At 31.6% G+C, this 23,367-nt stretch overlaps 2 protein-coding genes and 1 long non-coding RNA gene across 4 annotated transcripts; all 3 read left to right on the top strand.

Moving 5' to 3' along the window:
• Positions 1-3,535: 3,535 nt before the first annotated feature.
• On the top strand, positions 3,536-5,515 carry LOC118035707 (probable glutathione S-transferase). Its single transcript, XM_035041323.2, has 2 exons — positions 3,536-3,960; positions 4,905-5,515. The coding sequence occupies exons 1-2, from the start codon at positions 3,643-3,645 to the stop codon at positions 5,244-5,246; spliced, it is 660 nt and encodes a 219-aa protein (XP_034897214.1). The 5' UTR covers positions 3,536-3,642; the 3' UTR covers positions 5,247-5,515.
• Positions 5,516-10,248: 4,733 nt separating this feature from the next.
• Positions 10,249-23,367, top strand: LOC140956177 (uncharacterized). 2 transcript variants are annotated; one of them, XR_012171269.1, is made up of 3 exons: positions 10,249-10,645; positions 22,133-22,357; positions 22,972-23,367. It is a non-coding gene; the product is annotated as an uncharacterized lncRNA (long non-coding RNA). The 2 variants fall into 2 exon arrangements; XR_012171268.1 differs by having other exon boundaries at positions 22,173-22,357; positions 22,972-23,365.
• LOC118035706 (probable glutathione S-transferase) lies at positions 17,952-20,032 on the top strand. The gene is made up of 2 exons (XM_035041322.2): positions 17,952-18,354; positions 19,443-20,032. Exons 1-2 carry the CDS (start codon positions 18,034-18,036, stop codon positions 19,785-19,787), a joined length of 666 nt encoding a protein of 221 aa, XP_034897213.1. The 5' UTR covers positions 17,952-18,033; the 3' UTR covers positions 19,788-20,032.

The following is a 23,367-nucleotide window of genomic DNA, read 5'->3' as shown; positions in this document are numbered from 1 at the left end:
ACAAGCATAAATATAAAAACATATGTCAAACAACCTAAAAAAGATTTCGACCATTTCTTATCATGTGTGTTTGTGTAAGTTTCTATTTTTTATGTTTATTGTGTAGGATTATAGTTTTATAACCCGGTTTGACAGGTCGACTTGGGGTTGGAATCGGACCAAGTTTATGAAAAAATATGGGTAGTTAAAAATTCAGTTGACCCGGCAACACCCGGTCAAAAACCCGGTTGCAATCTGTTAATTATTTTTTTATTTTTTTTATCAAAATAACATCATTTTGATTTATAAAAAAAAATTAAAATTGATTATAGTGATTTGATCAGACTCATTACCCGGGTGTCGAACAAAATCATCCATCAAGGTAGGTTTAAAAACACTGTGTAGGACAACTCTCGAGAACACAAAATACAAGAACAAAAGTATTAAAATCAAACCTTTACAGGTGCATTTTTTTTGTTTATAGTAGTTGCCCCCACATCTAAAAACAAAAATGAAAACTTGACAAATGCTCACATTTCCGCACCGACAAAGCGCGACCTTTGTCCTATACGAACAGAGAAAAAAGCATGGCCACTTGCATCGTTTTTTCAATTCAACAACGGCTGGTGATGAGGTGACTTTGCTGGATTTCCCGGCTACTCGATTTCTTGGATTTTCAATTAGAATCCTGTAAATCTAGAAGTTAATTTAATTTAAAAATAATTAGAAAAAACAAAAAACAAAATAACACATCTTATTTTTCAAAATGACTAAAAACTTTTTTAAAAATTGAAAAATAATAATAAAATATTAGATGATGAAAGAAAAAGGTTAGAAAAAGAAAAAAAAAAATAGAGAAAGTTCGAGTCAACTTTATAAACCAGAGTTAATATCTTAAACTCGCAATCAGCTAAATTTAAGAATTATGTTTAACTAAAAAGTTAAACACTCAGTCAATTAAATATTGTAGGATGAAATAATAATAATAATAATAATAATTAATTTAAAAAATTTTACAAAGTAAAAAATAACAATAACAATAATAATAATAATAATAATAATAAAAGGATTATATTTGATAAGAAAAACCTCAAAAAGGATGTCATTGTAAGAAAAAAAATTCAAAAACTTTCTCAAATAAAACAAATAGTAATCAAAAGAATAATAATCATTAAAAAGATAAAAAAAATTTATTGGGGATAAAATTAAGAAAAATCTTTAATTTCATGTATTATTTAAATAAATAAAAAATATAATAAAAAGAATAGGGACAAAATCTTAAGCATAACAAACCTCCTATGCTACTTTGATTTTTTGCATAAAAATCAAGTGTGAGAAAGGAAAAAACAAAAAACAAAAGGCCTCAAGTGTGGAAGGATGTCTAGATGCTTTGGTCTCTGCTCTATAAGCAAGGTTTTGGCCACTGAACAAAGTTAAACATGATGTCTAAATCCAGCAAATATTGTTCCCACGTTTCAAGGTTTTTTTTTTTTTTTGAAGTTGCTTATTTACCAGATTACCATGCTATCTCAACTACATCCAATAATTATCAAATAATCAAATATAAAAAGATAAAGGATAAAACTTCTTAAATTCCAAGAACAAAAGCTTTTTAGATTTCGAGTGCAATGAAGAAACTTAACTCATTTAAACTTAAGGTAAAATTTAGTTTTTTTATTAAATAGTAATAACATAATTACATTGTGTAATAAAGATAAAAAAAATTATTTAATCCCTTTCATTCTTATAATGACTAACGGTTTTATAAAAAAATCCATATCCTTAAAATAAAACTAAATAATTTTTCTAAAAAATAGTAAAATTATAATTTCATCTTAGAAATACACAATGAAATGTAAGTGTGCATAGTAAATCCCTCAACTCTGTTAACTTTTGTGATAACGAGAATCTGATCTATAATATAAATTTTTATTTCCTTTGGTTTAATCTTCGACTGAAATAGGTTTTGTTTTATCTATAATATAAAAATCTTTAATAATATAAAAGATTAAAATTATTTTTTCCAACATTTTTATATTTAGTTAGTACCATAAATTTATTTTTTATTAAAATTTAATATATACTTTTTTAAGTTAATAATATAACTTCTTATGATAGTTTTTTATTTGAGTAGAGTAAAAGTAATATTCTATAACTAGAGTATCACAATAAAAATATCAAGATAACTATTAAGAGTTATGGTTTTTATTTTTTTTTATGAAAACTAGTTATATTCTTGATGCCTTTCTTATTTTTTTTTAATGGAAAAATACATCTTAACAAAAGAATGAATTTTTCTATTTTTTTTCATTGGAAAAGAAAATAAAAAAAATTGAAATGGAAAAAAAAAAATCTATTACTTAACACACCCTTATAAAATGCATTTATTTACGCATGTTTTGGGAGTGTAGTTGCAATTGCTTTTCAAAGTACTTTTTACTTTAAAATATATTAAAATAATATATTTTTTTATTATTTTTTAAAAATCAATTTTGAAATCAGTGTATAAAAATGATTTAAAAAAATAAAAAAAAATATTAATTTAAAGCAAAAAAAATAAATAAAAAAATTTTAACTTTTTTTTTTTATATTTTTAAAATACAAAAATAAATAGAAACTAGTCCATTTAGTCATTGGTTAATCAAATTATCCGAGAGAAAAAAAGGTAAAAAAAGAAGAAACATTTCAATAATTTGAAGGGAAAAAAGATATGCCATGGCAAGGCCCAAAAAATAAACAGCATGGGGTCCTTGAAGACGAACTATGCTGACACATTAGACATCTTGCAGTCTGTCACAAATAATCATATTTCATTCTTCAAGATTCCATGACATGATATGATAAGATATATTTTATTCTAACCATATAGTAGGCAGGCAACGGGTAGGAATTTGGTATCTCGATATTTTTTTTTATTTTAAATTTAAATAATATAATTATTAATATGATGATTAATATAAATTTATATAGTTATTAATTTTATAGTCCGTGAAATTAATCGAGTTGCGTGTAAGTTAATGCAGACACTCACACGTTAATTAAAAAAATATATTTTATTCTCTAATAATTCTTTCTTTTTAAATAAAAATTATTTATGCTTTAAACTATTTTACCTATACTATTTTTAAAATATATTTTATTTTATTTTTTTAAAGTGATAATTATTTAAATATGAAATTTATATAGATCTGTATTATATTTTAAAATATAATTTATTTTATTTTTTAATATTTTTTTTTTGAATAAAAAGTTTTTTAATTTGAGTTTCAAAATTATATAAATCTACATTACTTCTCTTTTTCTTCTTCCAGATATAATTTATTTTATTATTTAAATAAAAAATTTAAATTTAAAACTTTATAGTTAATATTATATTATGTTAATAATTAGATTTTAAATAAAAATAATAAAATTCAAACCTATAACTATACCTTTTCAATAATAAAATAAAATAAAATATTAAACAAAACTAAAATATAAATTATATTATTCTCCACCCTTCAATCATACAACCCTAAAAAATCTGCCGTAACCTACTCACTCCAGCCTTTTCCAACTATAAATACTCTTATTTCGATACTGCCAGAACACAACCTCATCTGTATCCCAAGAAAACAAAGCAAAAGAACCTTAACTTGCAACATCTTCTTTTTCACTTCAAGAATGGCTAGTGATCAAGTGACCCTGTTGGATTTCTGGCCAAGTCCATTTGGTATGAGAGTGAGATTAGCGTTGGCTGAAAAGGGCGTCAAGTATGAGTACACTGAAGAAGATTTGAGGAACAAAAGTGCTTTGCTCCTTCAAATGAATCCTGTTAACAAGCAAATCCCAGTTCTTGTCCATAATGGGAAACCTGTCTGTGAGTCACTTATTATTGTTCAATATATTGATGAGGTGTGGAAGGACAGCGCTCCTTTGTTGCCTTCTGATCCGTACCAGAAAGCTCAGGCTAGGTTCTGGGCTGATTTTGTTGACAAGAAGGTGTGTTTCTTTGCACTTAAAGAGTTCCATCTTTTTTGTTCTTGAATTTTTTAGATTTGAGCTATGATCTGATTAAACCTATTTTGAAATTTGATCAGCTTGAAAGGAGTAGAATCGCATCAAACAAAAATTAAAATTGTACAGCCCTTAAGATTAATATCAAAGGAAGAAATTAGGCATCATGATATGGATTGGTGGAAATTCTGTTTATGTTCATCTCAATTGTTGTTGGCGGTGATTTTTCTTTTGTTGAAAAAAAAATTGGTCTTTAAGGTTTCTAATTGATGAACTATATTTTTATAATGGCGAATTCATGAGAATTAAAGTAGAGGTTGTCAGGATGTTTTTGTACAAGGATTACCAAGTTGGGTGTATCCAACTGCTTTAAAGATTCAACAGGAAAACATAAAAAAATGTCATAGAAGGTTGCAACGAAGATAAGAATTTGGACTCAGGTGATGATATTTCTTGATATTTCTGTCTGTATGAGTTATTGGCCACAGGTGGGTTGTCCGTACTCAGTGGCCACCCACTCACCCTCAAGTATCAAAAAAATATATCATTGACAGTGACACTAGAGGTTAATTTCCTGTTGATCAAGCTTTCCTTTATTGTGGTGGGAAAAAAAGTCCAGAGCCTTCTAATTTGGTTGGTTGGTTTTTGCTCTCAAAGATTTGATTTTTTACTCTGTCACTTTCAAAACTTAGTAAAAGAGAAGACTCTGGGCACCATCACTGTTCCTCAATTTAGTTGCGTTAGATTTGTTCACTCTGTGACAGTGATTTATTTTGCTTTACCCTGTAAACAGGTATTAATTACTGTAGTTAACAAGGAAATCTCAACGAGGACTTTGGGTTTGGGGCTACTTTTGGCTTTTGTGATTCCAAAGAGTCTTTGATTTTTTTAATTTTTTTTCACCTTTGTGTGATGGTATGAATCTGCAGATATATGACCTTGGGAGGAAGATATGGTCGAAAAAAGGAGAAGAACAGGAGGCAGCCAAGAAGGACTTCATTGACAGCCTCAAGTTGATGGAAGGAGAGCTCGGAGACAAGCCTTACTTTGGGGGCGAGACCATCGGCTACGTTGATATAGCACTTGTTCCTTTCTATTCCTGGTTTTATGCCTATGAGACCATCGGAAACTTCAACATAGAGGCCGAGTGTCCGAAGCTGATTGCTTACTGTAAGAGGTGCTTGCAGAAAGAGACTGTATCCAAGGCTCTTGAAGATCCACAAAAGGTCTATGATTTCGTTCTGATGCTGATGAAGAAGTTTGGTCTTTAGTAGTAGAAGAAAGAACAACATGCAGAGGCATGTACCCTTTCCTGTTAAGAAGATGTTCTTGTGTTCTGAGTGATTTATGTTTTAAATAAGGAGGGCAGACAGTTGTGTCTGCCTTGTGTTTCTAGTCTGAGAGGCCACTTAGCTGTGCCTGCCTCGTGCTTGTAGTCTGAGAGGGCACCTCGTCGTGCCTGACCTGGGATGTGGTTTTCTCCCTGTAAAGTTGAACTTCAAGTCGGTGATTATGATATAATATGTATTAATTAATGAAACTTGTGTCAAGAACTGGTTGGCGGTGAACAACTTCCTGCAACTTTTATTCTTTTTCTCCAAGCTGCATTCATGATCATTGATCACTGATCATCCTGCAAAGGAGCTGCAGGCTGTGACTCATCAGGCCTTGTGTATTTTGGTCAAAGGTCCATTGACTTGGGCTGCCTGCCAATGCTGCACATGCTAGCAAGTTTTGAGCATCTGGTATTGTGGCTGCAGGTAATCCTCACCTGCAGCCACAAATATTGTTATCAGATAATGCTTTAAAAACAATTTTTTACTAGTAGGGTCCACTACCAATCATGACCGTGCCACAGGTTTACAAGAAGCTTTGTTGTTTTTTGTGCTGTGAAAATTTAGTGGGTTCCACTGTTCATGGTTTTTCGATGAAAATTAGAGTATATTTTTACTGTTATGGCCAACTCTGGTTCAAAACTAAAAATACATTACACTAGAAAGTTTTGGATATTCAATGAATATTTATTATGTATTATTATTTATTAATCAATAACAAAAAAAATAGTTATTATATATATTTGAAGCATGTATAACATATATTAAATGATAAAATAATAAATATTATTCATATATATATATATTATGCCAATATTAAAGTGTGTATATATTATATTAAAAAAAGTTAAATATTCTACCACCATATTTATATAATTTAAATATATGATTAAAAAAATTAAGTTGAGACGAATTTTAAAATTGTGTTTTTATAATATTCTATCTTATTTATTATTTATTAAATCCAGAAAATATCCATCAATTTCATATAAATATTCATCTATTTCATTATATTAAATCATAATTTTTAAACCCCGCTCGGTTCAAGGCCTGAGTTTTTGACTGCGTTATTGAGTTGCTTGAGTCAAATTTTTTTTAAATCAAACCAGCATCATTTTGATAAAAAAAACAATTTAACGGATTGCAATCGGGTTTTTAACTGGATCTTGCCAGGCTAACCTGCCAGATCACATCGGATTTTTTTTTTCTTTTCAACCCAACTCAATTTTAATTCTAGATAGGCTAGGTTTGACCCACCAAACCAGACCGGATTTCACAATAATAGATTAAATTATCTTCGATGTCCAGAAAAACTGATAAATGCCCCTAACATACTATCCCGAACGCTACAACCATAGACAGCTCGAAAAAAAAAATCAACAATGTAGTGCGTGGCAACCCAGAAGCCGCTCAATCAACGAGTGTCAATCAATCCACCACGTTGATCTTTGGCAAACTTTAATTATACCTATTCATTTGATTGTTATTAAATCCGGTGTAATAGCTTAATTTAAGAAACCGAAACTTAATTTATATTGGGTTTAAAAATACACTGAAAAAAGGAGTTAATTTAATGATTCCTAAATTAATCTAATAATTTAGTAACTTAGATTTATTTTTAAATTACCAAAAGCTAAACACGAAACCAAAAAAAAGAAAAAAAAAAAACTGTAAACCGTAAGTTTAAAACATTTTTCACATAAATAATGTTTTCACGGTATTAGCCTTCCCTCTAAAAAGCTTTAAACTAGTCATAAGAATTAAATTTTTTTTGCAATACTTATTAATCATTATCAAATTAATCAAGCATAAAAAAAAAATATTTTTCATTTAAAAAAACACAATAAAATAATCAAAATACTTTTAAAAATAAAAAAATTTAAAATTGTTGTCATGGAGTTTTTTTTAATCTTTTCACCATGTTTTTTTTTTTTTGTATTATCAGGTCATATTAGAGGCAATATGGTATTTAAATAAATATTAAAAAAATTGTTGGCTCGCATGGCGCCTTTTGGAAGCCAAAATCCTCCTTTTTCTGAGTTATTGAAAGTGTGGTTGTATCCTTTTTCTTTTGAAGCAGCACATATGGTCATTGGTAGCATAGTTTGTCATTGACACTTTTTTTTCTCTTTTCTCTTTTTCTCTCTTCTACGGTCAAAGTTTGCGATGGTCATGCAAAGTTTTAGAGTTGTCCTTCAATTTATGAGGATTTTCACTTTAATTCTTATTCTTTTGATTTTTAATTTTTGTTTTTGGTCTTTTTAAAAAAAATTGATTTGTTTTCAATTTCATTCTTTAATAAAATTTATTGTGTTTCAATTTGATCCTTATTCTTTTAATTGCAATTTTTTAATCCTTTTGTATAATTAAAATTATATTTTTGAATGTTATCATTCATAATTTGATTGGTTGAAAAATTAAATTTCATGGTTTTTACCAGATTTGTTGTTTTCGGTATAATATTCAGGTCATAAATTTGAAAAGTTAATATGGTTTAATATTTTTTTTTTTAAAAAATAAGATTTGTGATTTTTTTTTATTAAGTTATCTTGATCTCATAATTTAGATTATAAGTTTGATGAGATAATCCAAGAAAGATCATTGCATGAATGTTATTCTAAAGACAAGAAATAGAATCCTAGGAAAGGACTAGACTTGACAAATGTTTGATAAATTTGAACCAGATTAAGATCCTGCTTGGGATTTGGTTATAAGTTTGAGCTAATAATACACAATGGAGAACAAAGTTTGATTAAGTAAAAGGAAGATTAGAATACATAATAGAAACAGTTCAGAGTTGTCAAAAGAAACAAATACGATATGTGAAGAAATGAAAAAGAGGACTTGAAGTCACATATCCTTAGAATAAAAAAGAATAAAGAAGATGGGTGATTACCATACAATTTACTATATATTTTTCTATTTAAAAAAAATGGAAGAAAGAAGAAAACACATAACAACAACTTAACAAATCAACATCAATGCATTATAGTTTTGATTAAGTTTGTAATAACTTCAAAACCTATTTACTAGTAGATAGTTACTAGCAGGCAGTAACTAATAGGTAGTAATTTGTATGCAAGTAACCAATAGACAATAAATAGAAGGCTTGTAATCCAATTTTTTATTATCAAAAGAAAACAAGAAAACAACAAAAATATAAATTCATATTCTTTTATCAAGACATTCAAATATGTGGTTATAATTAAAATAAAGATCATCCAATGAATCTAAATCTTATAATTTTTAAATATTAATTTTTTTATTTACATTCAATATGTTAAATTAATATTTAATTACTTCTTGAGTATTAAATTATATTTAAGCATTATTATAAATCTAGGTTCGTCGTGAAAATCTAAAATTTTAAGTTTTTATTTGCGCTATAAAATTGATGAGACAAACACAAAATAAAATCTTATTTTTATCTTTCTTGTGCATTGTATAACAATCATTATCAAATTAAATAGACGTTGTTTGAATAGAAAGTTCTTTTCAAAAAAAAAAAAAACATCAAATCAAAGTTTTGGAACCACTTCAATTGATTTTTAAGATCCAGGGTCATTTTCATTTAACATCGTAAAATTTAAATAATTTTAATTACAAAGGTTTTTTAATTAAAATTTAATTGATGGTTTCGTATTTCCTTGATTGAATCAAATTTTAATTATATAAGTTGTGCCTTAATAAATAAATAAAAGAAATATGAGGTTCTGGTTGTTAATTAACAAAACGTTCAACTCTCAAGGAGTGAATTGTAATTTATCCTATGCCTTCTATTCATTATACATTATTTATTATACAATAAACATAAAAAGAAAGCGTAATTTCACGTTATTGTTTACTCTATAAACATTAAAATAATATTTCATTTTTTTAATATGATATTAAATGTGTGTATGTTTGCATGTTGAAAAGGAAAAAGTTGATATGGATTTTAAAAAAAATACTTCCAAAATAATCCTAATATATTATACTTGAAATTTAACCTCTTAGATGGTAAACTTAGTTTTCATTTTAGATCTTGTTTGTTTGCGGGAAAAAATTTTCTTTTGAAAAGTGATTTGCTGAAAAATAAATTAGTTTTGGATATTTGGTAGTGTTATAAAAAAAAAAAATTGGAAAACACTTTCTAGTATTTGGTTATGTCATAAAAAATAAGTTGGAAAATAACTTATTAATTTTTTTTCAAGTTTACTAAAATAATGAGAAACAAATCTTACAAATTAAAAAATTGAATGTGAATAAAATTGAAAGAAAAATATAATTTCATAAATTATCTTAAATAAAATAAATAACAATCAAAATAATAGAGATTAATTAAATCTAACAATAAAAAAGTCGAAAGACGATAAAATTAAAATAATAATAATTATTATAATTTTATAAATGATTTCAAATTAAATAAATATAAAAAGAATAAGAATAAGAAAAAAAATTTGATAGATAAAAAAATTTCAATTAAAAAAATATTAAGAGAAAAGTAAATAACAATCATAAAAATGAGAACTAAAGTTAATATAAAATCAAATTAAATCAAATTTTAAGGGATGAAATTGAAAAATATATTAAAAAAAAATATATAGCAATCAAAAGTTTGAGAATCAAATTTGATATAATTAACAAATAATATGATATTTTTAATTTTTTCACAACTTCTGAAAAATATTTTCTGCCCAAAATAAAAAAAAATATTTTTTGAAAAACCAAGTTAAATTATTTTAACTAAACAATATTTTTCATTAATTAATTTTTTTAAATAATAAACAAACATAAAAAAATATAAAAAATAATTTTCAAAAAACTCACTTTACACAAACCGGCCTTGATAACTAGGTGGAATACTTTCGGTCGTGAATGTCTTTTCATGCTATGAAACATTATTCTAAATATAAATATTTTTGCTCACTTATTTACTAATATCCTTGATTAGCCTATAGCTTAGCAACTTATTCCACGATTTATCACAACCACATACACTCTGCAGATGAAGATAGCAAGTCTGATATAAAGTCTTGCTTTCTACTATTTATGATCTTAATTGCCATATTTGTTTTCACTTCAACCATGGCTGATGAGGTGACACTGTTGAATTTCTGGGCAAGTATTAGTGCAGTGAACAGGACTTGAGCAACGGAAAGAGTGATTTGCTTCTGCAGATGAACCCAGTCTACAAGAAGATTGCAGTTCTCGTCCACAGAGGAAAACCAGTTTGTGAATCCCATATTATTGTTCAGTATATTGATGATGTGTGGAGGGACAAGGCTCCTTTGCTGCCTTCTGATCCTTATGAAAGAGCTCAGTCCATGTTCTTGGCTGATTTTATTGATAAAAGGGTATGGAGATATACCTTTAGTCTTGCTAAATCTTTGGTCCCCCTTCGATACATGTATCCATGCCTGCGTGAGGACAAATATATATTCCTTTGCTACTGCTATATATGTTAACTGTAATATCAATTATGTGCTGTAAAAATGAATTCTCAGATATTATTTCAAAATATTTTTATTTACTTTTACATAATTAGGACTTAAAACACTTAAACCTGCTGGATTTTCTTGTTATTATTTTTCTTGTTGTTTCTGCATCCCTCCTTTGAGGAAGAACCTATTGAATCCTGATGGACAATTTTATGTGGGTAAATATCTTTAAGGAACTTTACGTGAGCAAATATCCTTAAGGACATTGTTTGTGCATGCACACACTTAAGTTTTGGGTTCTACTATATTCCGTTTAGTCCCATTTCAATTTAGTCCTAGATTTTAAATAATTGTTTTTATTTGGTCCCAATTCTTTGATAAGTCTTCAATTTAGTCCCAAATGTTATCCTATATATTCAAGTGAATATTAATTATTACGAAACTGAATTAACAATAACATCATTTTATTATATATTTTTTAATTTCTTGTTATTATTAATCATATCTGTGATTAATCCTTAATTCGAGTCAAATAACGGAATCGATCAGCATTCATTGTGTAGTAGAGTATAACGCAAATTCTAATTTCCCTAAAACAAAATTCGAGTAAAAAGGTTTATTTATCCCACGTAAAAGGAAACAATGGCCAAACAAATGAAAATCCCAACTGGAGTCTCCTCTGTACCAACCTACAATGCCAAGCTTTCTGGGCAGAAGCAGCTGTAAAGTCTAAGAACTTTTTGTCCACAGAGAAAAATTAACCAGTTTGTGAATCCATTATTATTCTTCAGTACATTGATGATGTGTGGAGGGGCAAGGCTCCTTTGCTACCTTCTGATCCTCATGAAAGAGCTCGGTCCATGTTCTTGGCTGATTTTATTGATGAAAAGGTATGGACATATGCCTTTAATCTTGCTAAATCTCTGGCCCCCCTTCGATACAATGCATCCATGCTTTGCGTGAGGACAAATATTATATTCCTTTGGCTACTGCTATGTTACAGTAATATCAATTAGGTGCTGTAAAAATGAATTCCCAGATATTATTTCAAAATGTTTTTATTCTATATTCACAGCACTTCTTGTTATTTTCCTTGTTGTTTTTGCATCCATGTAAAAGGAATTAAACAATGGCCACACAAATGAAATTGCAACTGGAGTCTTCCTCTGTACGCCCGACAATGCCAAGCTTTCTGGGCAGAAGCAGCTGTAAAGTCTAAGAACTTTTAGTTTTTTTGTCAGAGTAAAAAGAACACAAGATATTAGTTTCAAAGCTTTAATTTCATGGGAAGCACATTAATTATCATAGGCTTCGTTATGCTACACAGTGTAAACTGTAAACTGTGCTTCGTGTGAATTAAAAAATATATTAGTTCTAAAGCTTTTTCATGCGAAGAACCATTTGCATCACAGAAGCACTGCGTAGTACTGTTCTCCACTAGCAATCTGGTCTTGGTTTAAGAAAAGACCATCAACAAATAGAGAATTGAAAATCTGCATTTTATTTATGCTTTAATAAAACTAAGCCACTCTCAATTCCAACCCTTCCATCTGGAAGGAGTCTCCACCTTCCTAGGCATACCCCACCCAAAGAAACCGTAGCCATAAATGTTGGTGTGAGAAACCACTGGTGGTGGCTTTGAAACACTCAAAGGGGATAAAACACAAAGTTTTATTACAAAAAACAAAAGCTATAATTAACAAAAGCTTAACACAATACACGCCCTCTCTCTCTATATTCTCTTTGTAGTGTTTCTCTCAATTCTCTCCACACACATTAAACATAAACTGAGCACTCTATTTATATACGAATTCAGAACAAGAAAATTCAACTGTTCCAGGTGTGAAGGCGGCTGGCGGCTGGGGGTTGGTCGGCGGCTGTGGCGGCTGGTGGCTGGTCGGCGGCTGTGGCGGCTGGTGGCCAGTTGCCTTCCTTGACCTTCTGGATGTTGAGTTTAAAATTCAACAAATCTCCCCCTTAAACTCAATCGAGGGATGTCATGCCAAGCATGAACTCTTCTCCTTTCAATGGCTTCTCTTTGTTTGTAGCCTTTATCCACTAATTTGGCTTTCGTCTTGTAGACCCTTTTGACACCTATTGCTTTTTTCTTTTCTGGTGGGTCCTTATCTGCATGGAAACAAAACAAAGTTGTATCTTCCATGACTTGAGTGGCATCGTACAGCTCTTCAAGGTTTCTCATCCTTCTTGGTCCTTCTGATGAGGATGCTGATGGTGGTGTTGATGATGTTGCTCCTGGTGTGTTCCTCCTGTTGAATACAGGGAATCTGTGTATCGGACTTTGTGGTTCAGCTGATGGTACAATCGGTTCTTCTACAAGTACTGTTGGTACTTCTTCTACAAGTACTGTTGGTACTTCTTCATCTTCAAGGATCAAATCAGTGTTGATCCATCTGACTGCTTCTTGATCATCATTCCATTCCCAAGATTTATCTTCTTCAAAGATAACATCTCTACTCATGATTACTTTCTTCGTGATGGGATTATACAGCTTGTATCCCATCCTTCTTTCACCATATCCGACAAAGATGCATTTCTCGCTTTTATCATCGAGCTTTGTCCTTCTTGCATCTGGGATCTTTGCATATGCCACACAACCAAAGACTCGTAGATGAGTTACACTAGGTTTGTGACCACTCCATGCTTCTTCTGGAATGACACCTTGCAAACTTCTGGTTGGGCAGCGATTCAGTAGATACACTGCACATGATACAGCTTCAGCCCAGTATTGCTTGGGCAACTTCTTTGCTTTGAGCAGACTTCTTGCCATGTCAAGAATCGTGGATTCTTCCTTTCAGCTACACCGTTCAGCTGTGGTGTATAAGCTGGTGTTGTCTGATGTCTGATGCCTTGTTGTGTACAAAAGGCTTCAAAGTCATTTGCTGTATATTCTCCTCCTTGATCAGATCTCACAGTTCTGATCATGTAGCCAGTTTGCTTCTCCACAATTGCTTTAAAGTCTTTAAAACAATTGAATACTTCTGACTTCCTCTTTAGAAAGTATATCCACGTTTTCCTGCTAAAATCATCAATAAAGGTGAGGAAGTACCTATTTTGTCCAGTCGACATAAGCGTTATTGGGCCACACACATCTGTGTGTACTAACTCCAGTGGCCTCTTTGCTTTCTAGTTGACTTCTTTGGCAAAACTGGATCTGTGATGTTTGCTATGACACAACTTTCACAGACTTCATCTGGATGATCAATGTGAGGAAAACCTTTGACCATCTTCTTGCTTGCTAGCATCTTCAGACTTGTGAAATTCAGATGTCCAAGCCTCAGGTGCCAAAGCCATTCTTCACTGTTGGTGATGGCACTCAAACACCTTGCTGCATCATACTGGATGTTCAAAGGAAACATCCTATTCTTGAACATTTTCACATAGGCAACCAATCTCCAATTGTTGTCTCTAATTGTCAGATGACAATTCTTCGAGTAAAAAGTATATCCTCTCTCCAACAGTTGACCTAAGCTGATCAGGTTCTGCTTTATGGCTGGGACAAAATACACATCGGCAATGTAGCTGGAATCGCCGTTCTTTAACTTGATTGGGATGTTGCCTTTACCTTTGAATGGAACCTTTGTGGTATCTCCAAAAGTAACTAGACCTTGCTTGGTCTCATCTAGATCACCAAATAACTCTCGGTAGCCGCACATGTGATTGCTGGCTCCAGTATCTAGATACCATATATCCTCCTGCTTCTCACCAAGTCCTTGTTGGACAAGTAATGCAGCTGCTCCTTTGTCATCCTTTTCTGCAAAGTTGGAATGCTCACGTATCTCTAACGGAGCGTTCCTTCGGCATTCAGTGCTATAGTGCCCAAATTGATTGCAACTATAACATTGGATATTCCTCTTGTCACGGTTATTGTAACCGCCTCCTCTTCCTGTAGGAGTGAATGCCTGTTGTCCTCGACCTTCTCTGGTGGTATTTCTACCACCTCTTCCTCTAAAGCTTGTATTCCAAGATCCTCTTCCTTGGAATCTCTGAAATCCTCCTCTGGATTGTTGACTTCCTACTTAAGTGGTATATCCACTTGTTGAAGTCTCCCCTTGCTCATATCTGTCATTGAGAGACAGCTTTGCTTGTAAGGCATGTTCAATAGCCTTATCTCCATTTCGCTTTACAATCTTCTGCTCATGAGCTTGCAAAGAACTCATAAGCTCATCTACTGTCAACTTGTCCACTTCTTTGGACTCTTCAATTGCGACAACAACAAAATCAAATTTTGGATCTAGGGATCTCAAAATTTTCTCAGTAATTCGAGAATCGATGATGGCTTCTCCATTTCTCCTCATCTGGTTGACTATCACCATAATCCTTGTGCGATAATTAGAAATAGATTCTGAGGACTTCATTTGCAATAACTCAAATTCTCCTCGTAAAGATTGAAGACGAATCTTCTTGATTCTGTCAGCACCTTTGTATTTCTGTTGGAGAGCCTCCCATATATCTTTTGATGTTTCAGCGGAAGCTATGATCTCAAATGTATCTTCATCGAGACCTTGGTAGATGATGGTCTTTGCTTTGTTGTCCTTCTTTCTGTTGACTTTCAGGGCTTGCTTATGTGCCTCTTGTAAAACATCTTCTACTTCTTTGGACTCTGGTTCCTCAAAACCATGTTGTATAACATATAAACACTCTTGTGAATCAAGGAATGCCTTCAATCTGATGCACCAACTATCATAGTTGTCTTTGGTCAGCTTCGGGATGAGTGTATGTGTACCCTCTGTAGTCATTTTTCTCTTTGAATGACTATATCACCTTTCTGGGAGCCGAATTTGGCCAAACAGATATTGTAGATCGATCCGGAATGGTCCAAATAGTAGGGAACCGGTCTGACTTTGAAGAAATCGGGTCAGAAAATGGGTGAACAGGTCAAAAAACCAATTTTGTACGGCGGGCGGTTCGCTGGGTTGAACCGGGAATATTCTGTGGAATATTAGGGGAATATTCTGGGGAATATTCTCTCGACGCGCTGGCGGCTCGGCGCGTTGTACGGCGCGACTTGTGGCTCGGCTGGACTCGGCTTGAATATGGCGCGCGTGGACGTCAGTCGTCGTCTACCTCTGGGCGCATGGGCTGTGCGTGGGCGAACAGTTCAGAATCTTCAGTCGGTGCGTGTGGGATACCGTGGGCTCCGATCAGGTTGATTCTTGCGACAGTGAGTTCGTATTGATGAGCTCTACACTGTGAAATGATCAAAACTTGTTTTTGACAACTTTGAAAATTCAGATATACCCCAAAACATTTCTGTTTTCTGACGAACGGGGCTCTGATACCAATTGTTGGGCGGAATCCGGGACCGGTGATGAACTGATCTTTGCTCATAGGAGGGGTAAGCACACTGAAACAATATTTAACGTGGTTCGGCAAATCGCCTACATCCACGGGAGAGAGTCCATATTATTTAGAGATAGAAAAAGAATACAACACATGGAGGAGGATCACATTCACTCAACTCCCATCTCTCATTGTTGCATAGGGCAGCAGCTGCATAACGCAGCAAGGCTGTTGGTGGCAGCCCTTCTCTTTCTTTCTCTCTTCTTCTCTCTACATGTCTCACTTCTCTCACATTTACTCTCTAAAATCATGCCTCTTTTATAGGCATTAATGGCAGCTCCTCTTGCTCCTTTGTCAGCAATGGTGGCTGCCAAACTCCATCTCTTCTTCAACAATGGTGGCTGCCAAAGTCAAGGTTGGTGGCTGCCACCAACAAGCCACCATTGTAGCCTCCTTCTTTGACAATGTCAACATAATTGGCAATATTCCAACAATAAACTCTGCAAGCTCTTCTTTGGCTTCATCAAGAACAATAATTTGATGTTCGGAAATATGTTGTTGACACGTGAATAGTCAGTTCTCAAGAACAATAATTTGATGTTAAAAAATGATTGCAAGTTTTTTTTTTAAAAAAAAAACATTTCGAGCCCTGATTTGGTTGTTTCCACATTCGAGCTTCCCGTAACTCTGACACATGGACCCATGGCAAAAACAAATCGTGTATAAATTGACTTGAAATTACCAAAGCTATCCTTAGTTTTCTTTGGGCAAAACCTGATAAAGTTTCAAATCTAAGGACACAACCTCGATTAGGTTTCTAATATTTTCATTTTCTCAATTTGGTTTCCAATATATCTATAAATTTTTAATTTGAATAAATTGAAGTAGATTGAAAACAAAATTTATATATTAAATAATTGATTAATTTTATTATTTAGATAATCTAATTCATTACCTCTAACTAAGATAATTGGTAGTAAGGATCTAGTATCCGCAAAAAGTTACAATGATATTTTAAAGAAAACCTCAAAAAAATATTTATATACATGGACTTTGTGTTTGGTTTAGTCTAAAAAAGTTGAGTTTAATAAATCATCAGACCAATCTATAATTAGGTTTAATGCTTGAGAAAGCTTGGAAGAACTGGTCTGATAAATTATTATACTCTTTTCATGTAGTAAAGTAATTTTAAATTGTGAACCCTAAATATTAAGGAAAGGAAATTAAGAAAGTAAATGGTTTTTTATAGGAAAGAGAAATCACCAATTTCATGAAATGAATATTAAATAGTTTTATTAACTAGAAAATGATGAAAGGATATAATTTAGAATCCATTGATATATATGTTGAAAAACTAATTTAGATGAGAAATAGATTGGATATCTAATTAAGATTTTTCATATAAGTTAGGGATTTAATTTACAAGGTTTGCACTCTCCCTTATATATGCTCTTAACCAATTTACCAACATAATAATTTCAATTTCTTTTGATATATATTTTTGAACTAAAAGTATAAAAAGATTAAATACAATCCTAATCAAAGATAGTTTGTTGGCAAGATTATTGCTTTAAATAATAATAATACTAATAATAAAATCACATAAGAAATACTCTCGTTCCCAACACAATCCCCTTAATAAAATTGATCGTACATAATATGATTTCCGGTGATAATTTCTCAAATTTATGAATAATTATCTCATTTTGTCAGGGGTAATTAACTCTGAGATTTCCTTGTCTATTTTTCAGGAATCATTGACTGGATGGCGTGATTTAGTTGAAGACGTAGAAAGGAACAAACATGAAACTGTGATATGGTATCTAATTGCCCCCTGGGCAGTACGAGCACAGCACATTTTCCACTTGTTCATTTCTACCACATCTTTTTTTGCAAAATAGATATGCTATAAAGATTCTACTCTCCACTATCAAGAGCAGAGCCATTCTGAAAGGCGAGAAAAAACTATCTGTGGTTCAGTTTTACTCCTTTTCACAACAACAATGGCTGATAAGGTGACACTAGCGCTGGAACATTTTGCAGGCTCCCCTCTTGGTGTAAGAGTGAGAATAGCATTGGCAGAGAAGGGAGTCAAGTATGAGTACTGTGATGAGAACTCGAGGGTCGATAGTGCATCGCTTCTTGAGATGAACCCAGTCTACAAGAAGCGCCCACTTCTCATCCACAATGGAAAAGCAGTCTGTGAGTCCCTGATTATTGTTCAGTATGTTGACGAAGCATGGAAGGGAAAGGCCCCTCTTCTGCCTTCCGATCCTTACCAGAGAGCCCAGTCCAGAATCTGGGCAGATTTTATTGACAAGAAGGTACGTACGTATGCATGGGAACTGGACTCTGCAAGGTCTTTTGTTCTAGGTGCTGTTTAGTCCGCTTTACAATATACTGTGCTATGAATCTTTTTTTTTTTTTTTTTGTTAATAGTCGAAATTTTATTAAAAGGAAAAAGCTACAAAGATAGTAGCCTAACTTACATCAGAAGAACAAGCAGAGGAAAGGGAAGCACAAAAACTGTTGCAAGAAACAGGGGAAAGCAACAAAAAGAGAACAGATAAATCAAAAGAAACTAACTCCTCCCGACTAAACATTCTCTATATTAAGCTTGAAAGAGTTGGAGTCAAGCCTCAGCCATAAAGCAATACTTTGGCGCACCATGGAGAAACAGATTTGAAGGTTAGGGGCAGCGTCATTAAAAATAACATCATTTCGATGAAGCCAAAGATTCCAAACAACGCATGAGAAAAGAAGTTGCCATGAGAGATTTTGTTGCTTGCCTTTAACCATAGAAGACCATTGGTAGCACATATCATCAACAGATTTTGGAAAAACACTGCAAAAGCCCCGATTAGAAAGCAGTTTCATCCATATATTCCAAGAGAAGTGGCAGTGAATGAAGAGGTGACTTGAAGATTCCAAGCTTTTATTGCAGAAAGCACATCTTGACTCCTGAAGAGAGAGGTAGTCGCGTTGAAATAGAAAATCTCTTGTGGTTACTTTATCTTGGACAAGGAGCCAAAGGAAAAGCTGCACTTTTGGTGGGGTTAGTTTTATCCAAACAGAAGATTGGAATGGTTTGGCTCCACCGTAGAGTAACTGGTCCATCAATTTGGAGCAAGATTTTACACTGAAGAGGCCATCATTGTTGAGGGTCCAGATTTTCTTATCCATCTTGTGGCAGAACATTGGCTTGGATTCCAGCAAGGATGATAAAAGTGATAGTTGTTCTTGTTCAAAATAAAAAAGAGGTCTGCGCCATTGTAAGGACCAGAGCCAGATTTCATTGCTCCATCTACCCATGTCAGCCACCAAAGCATATTTAGAGGAAGACAAAAGATATAGCCTTGGAAAGGCTGTTTTGAGAGGGTCGTCACCAATCCAGCTGGAATCTTAATTTCAGGTATATGAGACTACTTGGAAGATATGGACAACGAAAGGAGAAGAACTGGAGCGAGCAAAAAAGGAATTTATCGAGTGCCTCCAGCTGCTGGAAGGAGAGCTCGGAGACAAGTCTTATTACGGCGGAGAGAAGCTTGGGTATGTGGATGGGGCGTTCGTTCCTTTCTACTGCTGGTTTTATGCCTATGAGAAATGTGGAAACTTCAGCATAGAGAAAGAGTGCCCCAGGATCATTGCATGGGCTAAGAGATGCATGCAAAAGGAGAGTGTATCCAAGTCTCTTGAAGACCCCAAAAAGGTGTACGAGTACGTCTTGGAGCGCAGGAAGACGCTTCGGGTGGATTAAGAGGAAACACAAATGCATCCCTGAGCAGACGATCAGTATGATTTCCTCATGGTGGAGTTGTTTTTTCTTTCGAATAAAGCGAGCTCTTCGTGGCTGTGCCTTCTCTTCTGTTGTTTCTATTGTGATGCTGGAGCATAGGAGCACATCGTTGTGACTCGGCCTGGCAGCGTTTGTGTTGTTTTCGGCTCTATGCCCTGTCTTGTCGTACTGTTTTCACTATTTATTAAAATAATGTGTTGAGATTATTTTACTGGTAGATGATTATGATATCTTTAGAACACGGTTGTTTCATTAAAAAAATTTTAAAAAAATTATTTAAATTTTATTTTTTTAATTTTTTAGATTATTTTAATATATTAGTATTAAAAATAATTTTTAAAAATTACTATTACTGTATTTTTAAATGCACTCTATAACAAAAGAGATGCCCTCTCAAGCAATTCAACACCCAATAATTGTTTTTTAATAAATAGGAAAGACAAAGGACAAGTACACAATGGTAATCAATTACTAATTCTATCCAATTAATTTTGCCTTTTCAAATGAATTTTTTTAATTTTTTTAAGTTTATAAATTGTTTAAACATACTAATATTAAAGATAAAATTTAAATTATAAAATAAAAATATTATTTATATATTTTTAAATAAATAAAAATTTAAAAAATAATATTTATCACATGAGTAATAGTTTCGATAACTTTCGGTGAGATGTGATAATTGAGTTGAGAATATTAATTATAACTTGATTAAATATATTATATTTTTTAATATGTTTTTGTTTATGTAATTTTACTAGAAATTTAGTTTTATGTTGCACTTCATAAATTTAAGAATTTTTAAATATAAATTCGTAATTTTTAAAATATTAAAATTTTTATTTACATTAATTTAGTATGTTAAATTAATATTTAATTACTTTTTGAGTATTGAATTATATTGTAAACATTATTATAAATCTAGATTCGTGGTGAAAATCTAAAATTTTAATTTTTTTATGTATGTTATAAAATCCTCTTATAAATTAGACAAACACAAAATAAAACCTTATTTTTATCATCTTTGTACACTGGATAACAATCATTATCAAATCAACTAAACTTAGCTTAATTTAAGATAAGTTTTAAGGTGGGAGTTAGAGATTTTTATTTTTATTTTTTCCTAGAGCCCATTAAGGATTGGAGGATAATTAGAGATAAACTAGATGGTGTGATGTTACGGATTTGTGATATGTTTGTGCGTTGTTATGGGTTTGTTGAAAAAATAAAAAAAATATTATATGGAGAAAAACTATTACAATCCATAATATTTTTAAAGAAAAAATTACAAAGCTAAATTCTTAATTATATTAATATTTAAAAATTAAAATGAACAAAAGAAATTTTTTAAAAAAAATTATAACAAAAAAAACCTAAAGGAAAAAAAAAATCATGCAGGAAAACATTATAGCAATTTATAGTGTTTCATGAGAAAATCTACAGTTGTAATTCTCAACCAGCTCAATATTAAAAATAATAAAATTGATAAAGATAATTTTTAAAAAAATCATAATAAAAAAAATTATGTGGAGAAACATTGTCGCAATTCACAGTGGTTTAAAGAAAAAAAAACTATAAAGCTAAATTCTTAACTAGCTCAATGTGAAAAAAATAATTGACAAAGACAATTCTGGAAAAAAAATCATAAAAAAAAGAGAAAAAAAATCATGTATAGGAACACTATAGCAATCCACAGTGTTGGAAAAGAAAGAAAAACTACAAAACTAAAATTTCAACCAGTTTCATATTAAAAAAAATAAAATCAATAAAAACAATTCTGAAAAGAAAACATTAAAAAAATGGAAAAGAAAAAAGAAAAAAATTTTGGGAAAAAAAATGAAGAAAAAAAACATGTGGGGAAATCTACAGTTGTAATTATCAACCAACTCAATATTAAAAATAAATCGACAAAAATAATTTTGAAAAAAAAAACATATGGGAAACACTGTAGAAAAACAAAAACTATTTTGAAGAAATATTATAACAATCCAATGTTTTTAAAAAAAAAAACTACAATACAAAATCAATAAAAATTATTTTGAAAAAAAAAAGTCATGTAGATAACCATTATTGCAATTTATAATATTTTAAATAAAAAAAACTATAAAATTAAATTTTTAACTAGTTTAATATTAAAAAAAAACCGACAAAAATAACTATGGTTGAATGCTTTTGGTCGTGAATATCTTTTCATGCTCTGAAACATTATTCCAAATATAATGTTTGCTTACTTTTTTATTAATATCATTGATTAGCCTATAGCTTAGTAACTTTTTCCACGATTTATCACAACCACATACACTCTGCAGATGAAGATAGCAAGTCTGATATAAAGTCTTGCTTCTGCAGATGAACCCAGTCTACAAGAAGATTCCAGTTCTCGTCCACAGAGGAAAACTAACCAGTTTGTGAATCCCTTGTTATTCTTCAGTACATTGATGATGTGTGGAGGGACAAGGCTCCTTAATTTGCTACCTTCTGATCCTCATGAAAGAGCTCGGTCCATGTTCTTGGCTGATTTTATTGATAAAAAGGTATGGACATATGCCTTTAATCTTGCTAAATCTCGGACCCCCCTTCGATACATGCATCTATGCTTGCGTGAGCACTTCTTGTTATTTTCCTTCTTGTTTCTGCATCCCTCCTTTCGAGGAAGAACCTAGCTATTGAATCCTGGTGGATAATAATTTTATGTGGGTAAATATATTGTTTGTGTATGCTAGAGAAATAATATAAATTATATTTTGAGATTTTATTTAATAGTTTAAGTTATTAAGTTGAGATGGTTTTTTGATATGATATTAGAATCTTGATGACCAAGCGGTCATGAGTTTAAATCTCACCATCTTTATTTTTTTGATAAAAATTAAGCACAAGATAATATGAGTCTATGCAAGTTTCAAGCCCTAAAAGCTTTCACTTGAAGGGGTGTGTTAGATAATTAATATAAATCATATCCTGGAACTTCACCTAATAATTTAAGCTATTGGGTTGAGATGGTTATTTAACAGTGCACACCCTTAAGTTTTGTGTTCTACTATATTCTGTTTATTATATTTCCAATATTATTCTGTGATATTTTTGGCATTTTACTTACTTTTACATAATTAGGACTACAATTTTGTTATGAAGTGCTGTGAATCTTCAGGTAAATGATCTTCCTAGGAAGATATGGACAACAAAAGGAGAAGAAGTACTGGAGGCGGCAAAGAAGGGTTTCTTTGAATGCCTTGAGTGATATATTGGAGGGTTTATTTATCCCATGTAAAAGGAATTAAACAATGGCCAAACAAATGAAAATTGCAACTAGAGTCTCCTCTGTACCCCCCGACAATGCCAAGCTTTCTGGGCAGAAGCAGCTGTAAAGTCTAAGAACTTTTAGTTTTTTTTGTCAGAGTAAAAAGAACACAAGATATTAGTTTCAAAGCTTTAATTTCATGGGAAGCACATTAATTATCATAGACTTCGTTATGCTACACAGTGTTCTAGTACTGTTTTCCACCGACAAATAGAGAATTGAAAATCTCCAGTTTATTTATGCTTT

Source organism: Populus alba, chromosome 11, assembly GCF_005239225.2.
Source record: "Populus alba chromosome 11, ASM523922v2, whole genome shotgun sequence".
NCBI classification, from domain to species: domain Eukaryota; kingdom Viridiplantae; phylum Streptophyta; class Magnoliopsida; order Malpighiales; family Salicaceae; genus Populus; species Populus alba.
This window is presented reverse-complemented; position numbering and strand designations above follow the sequence as displayed.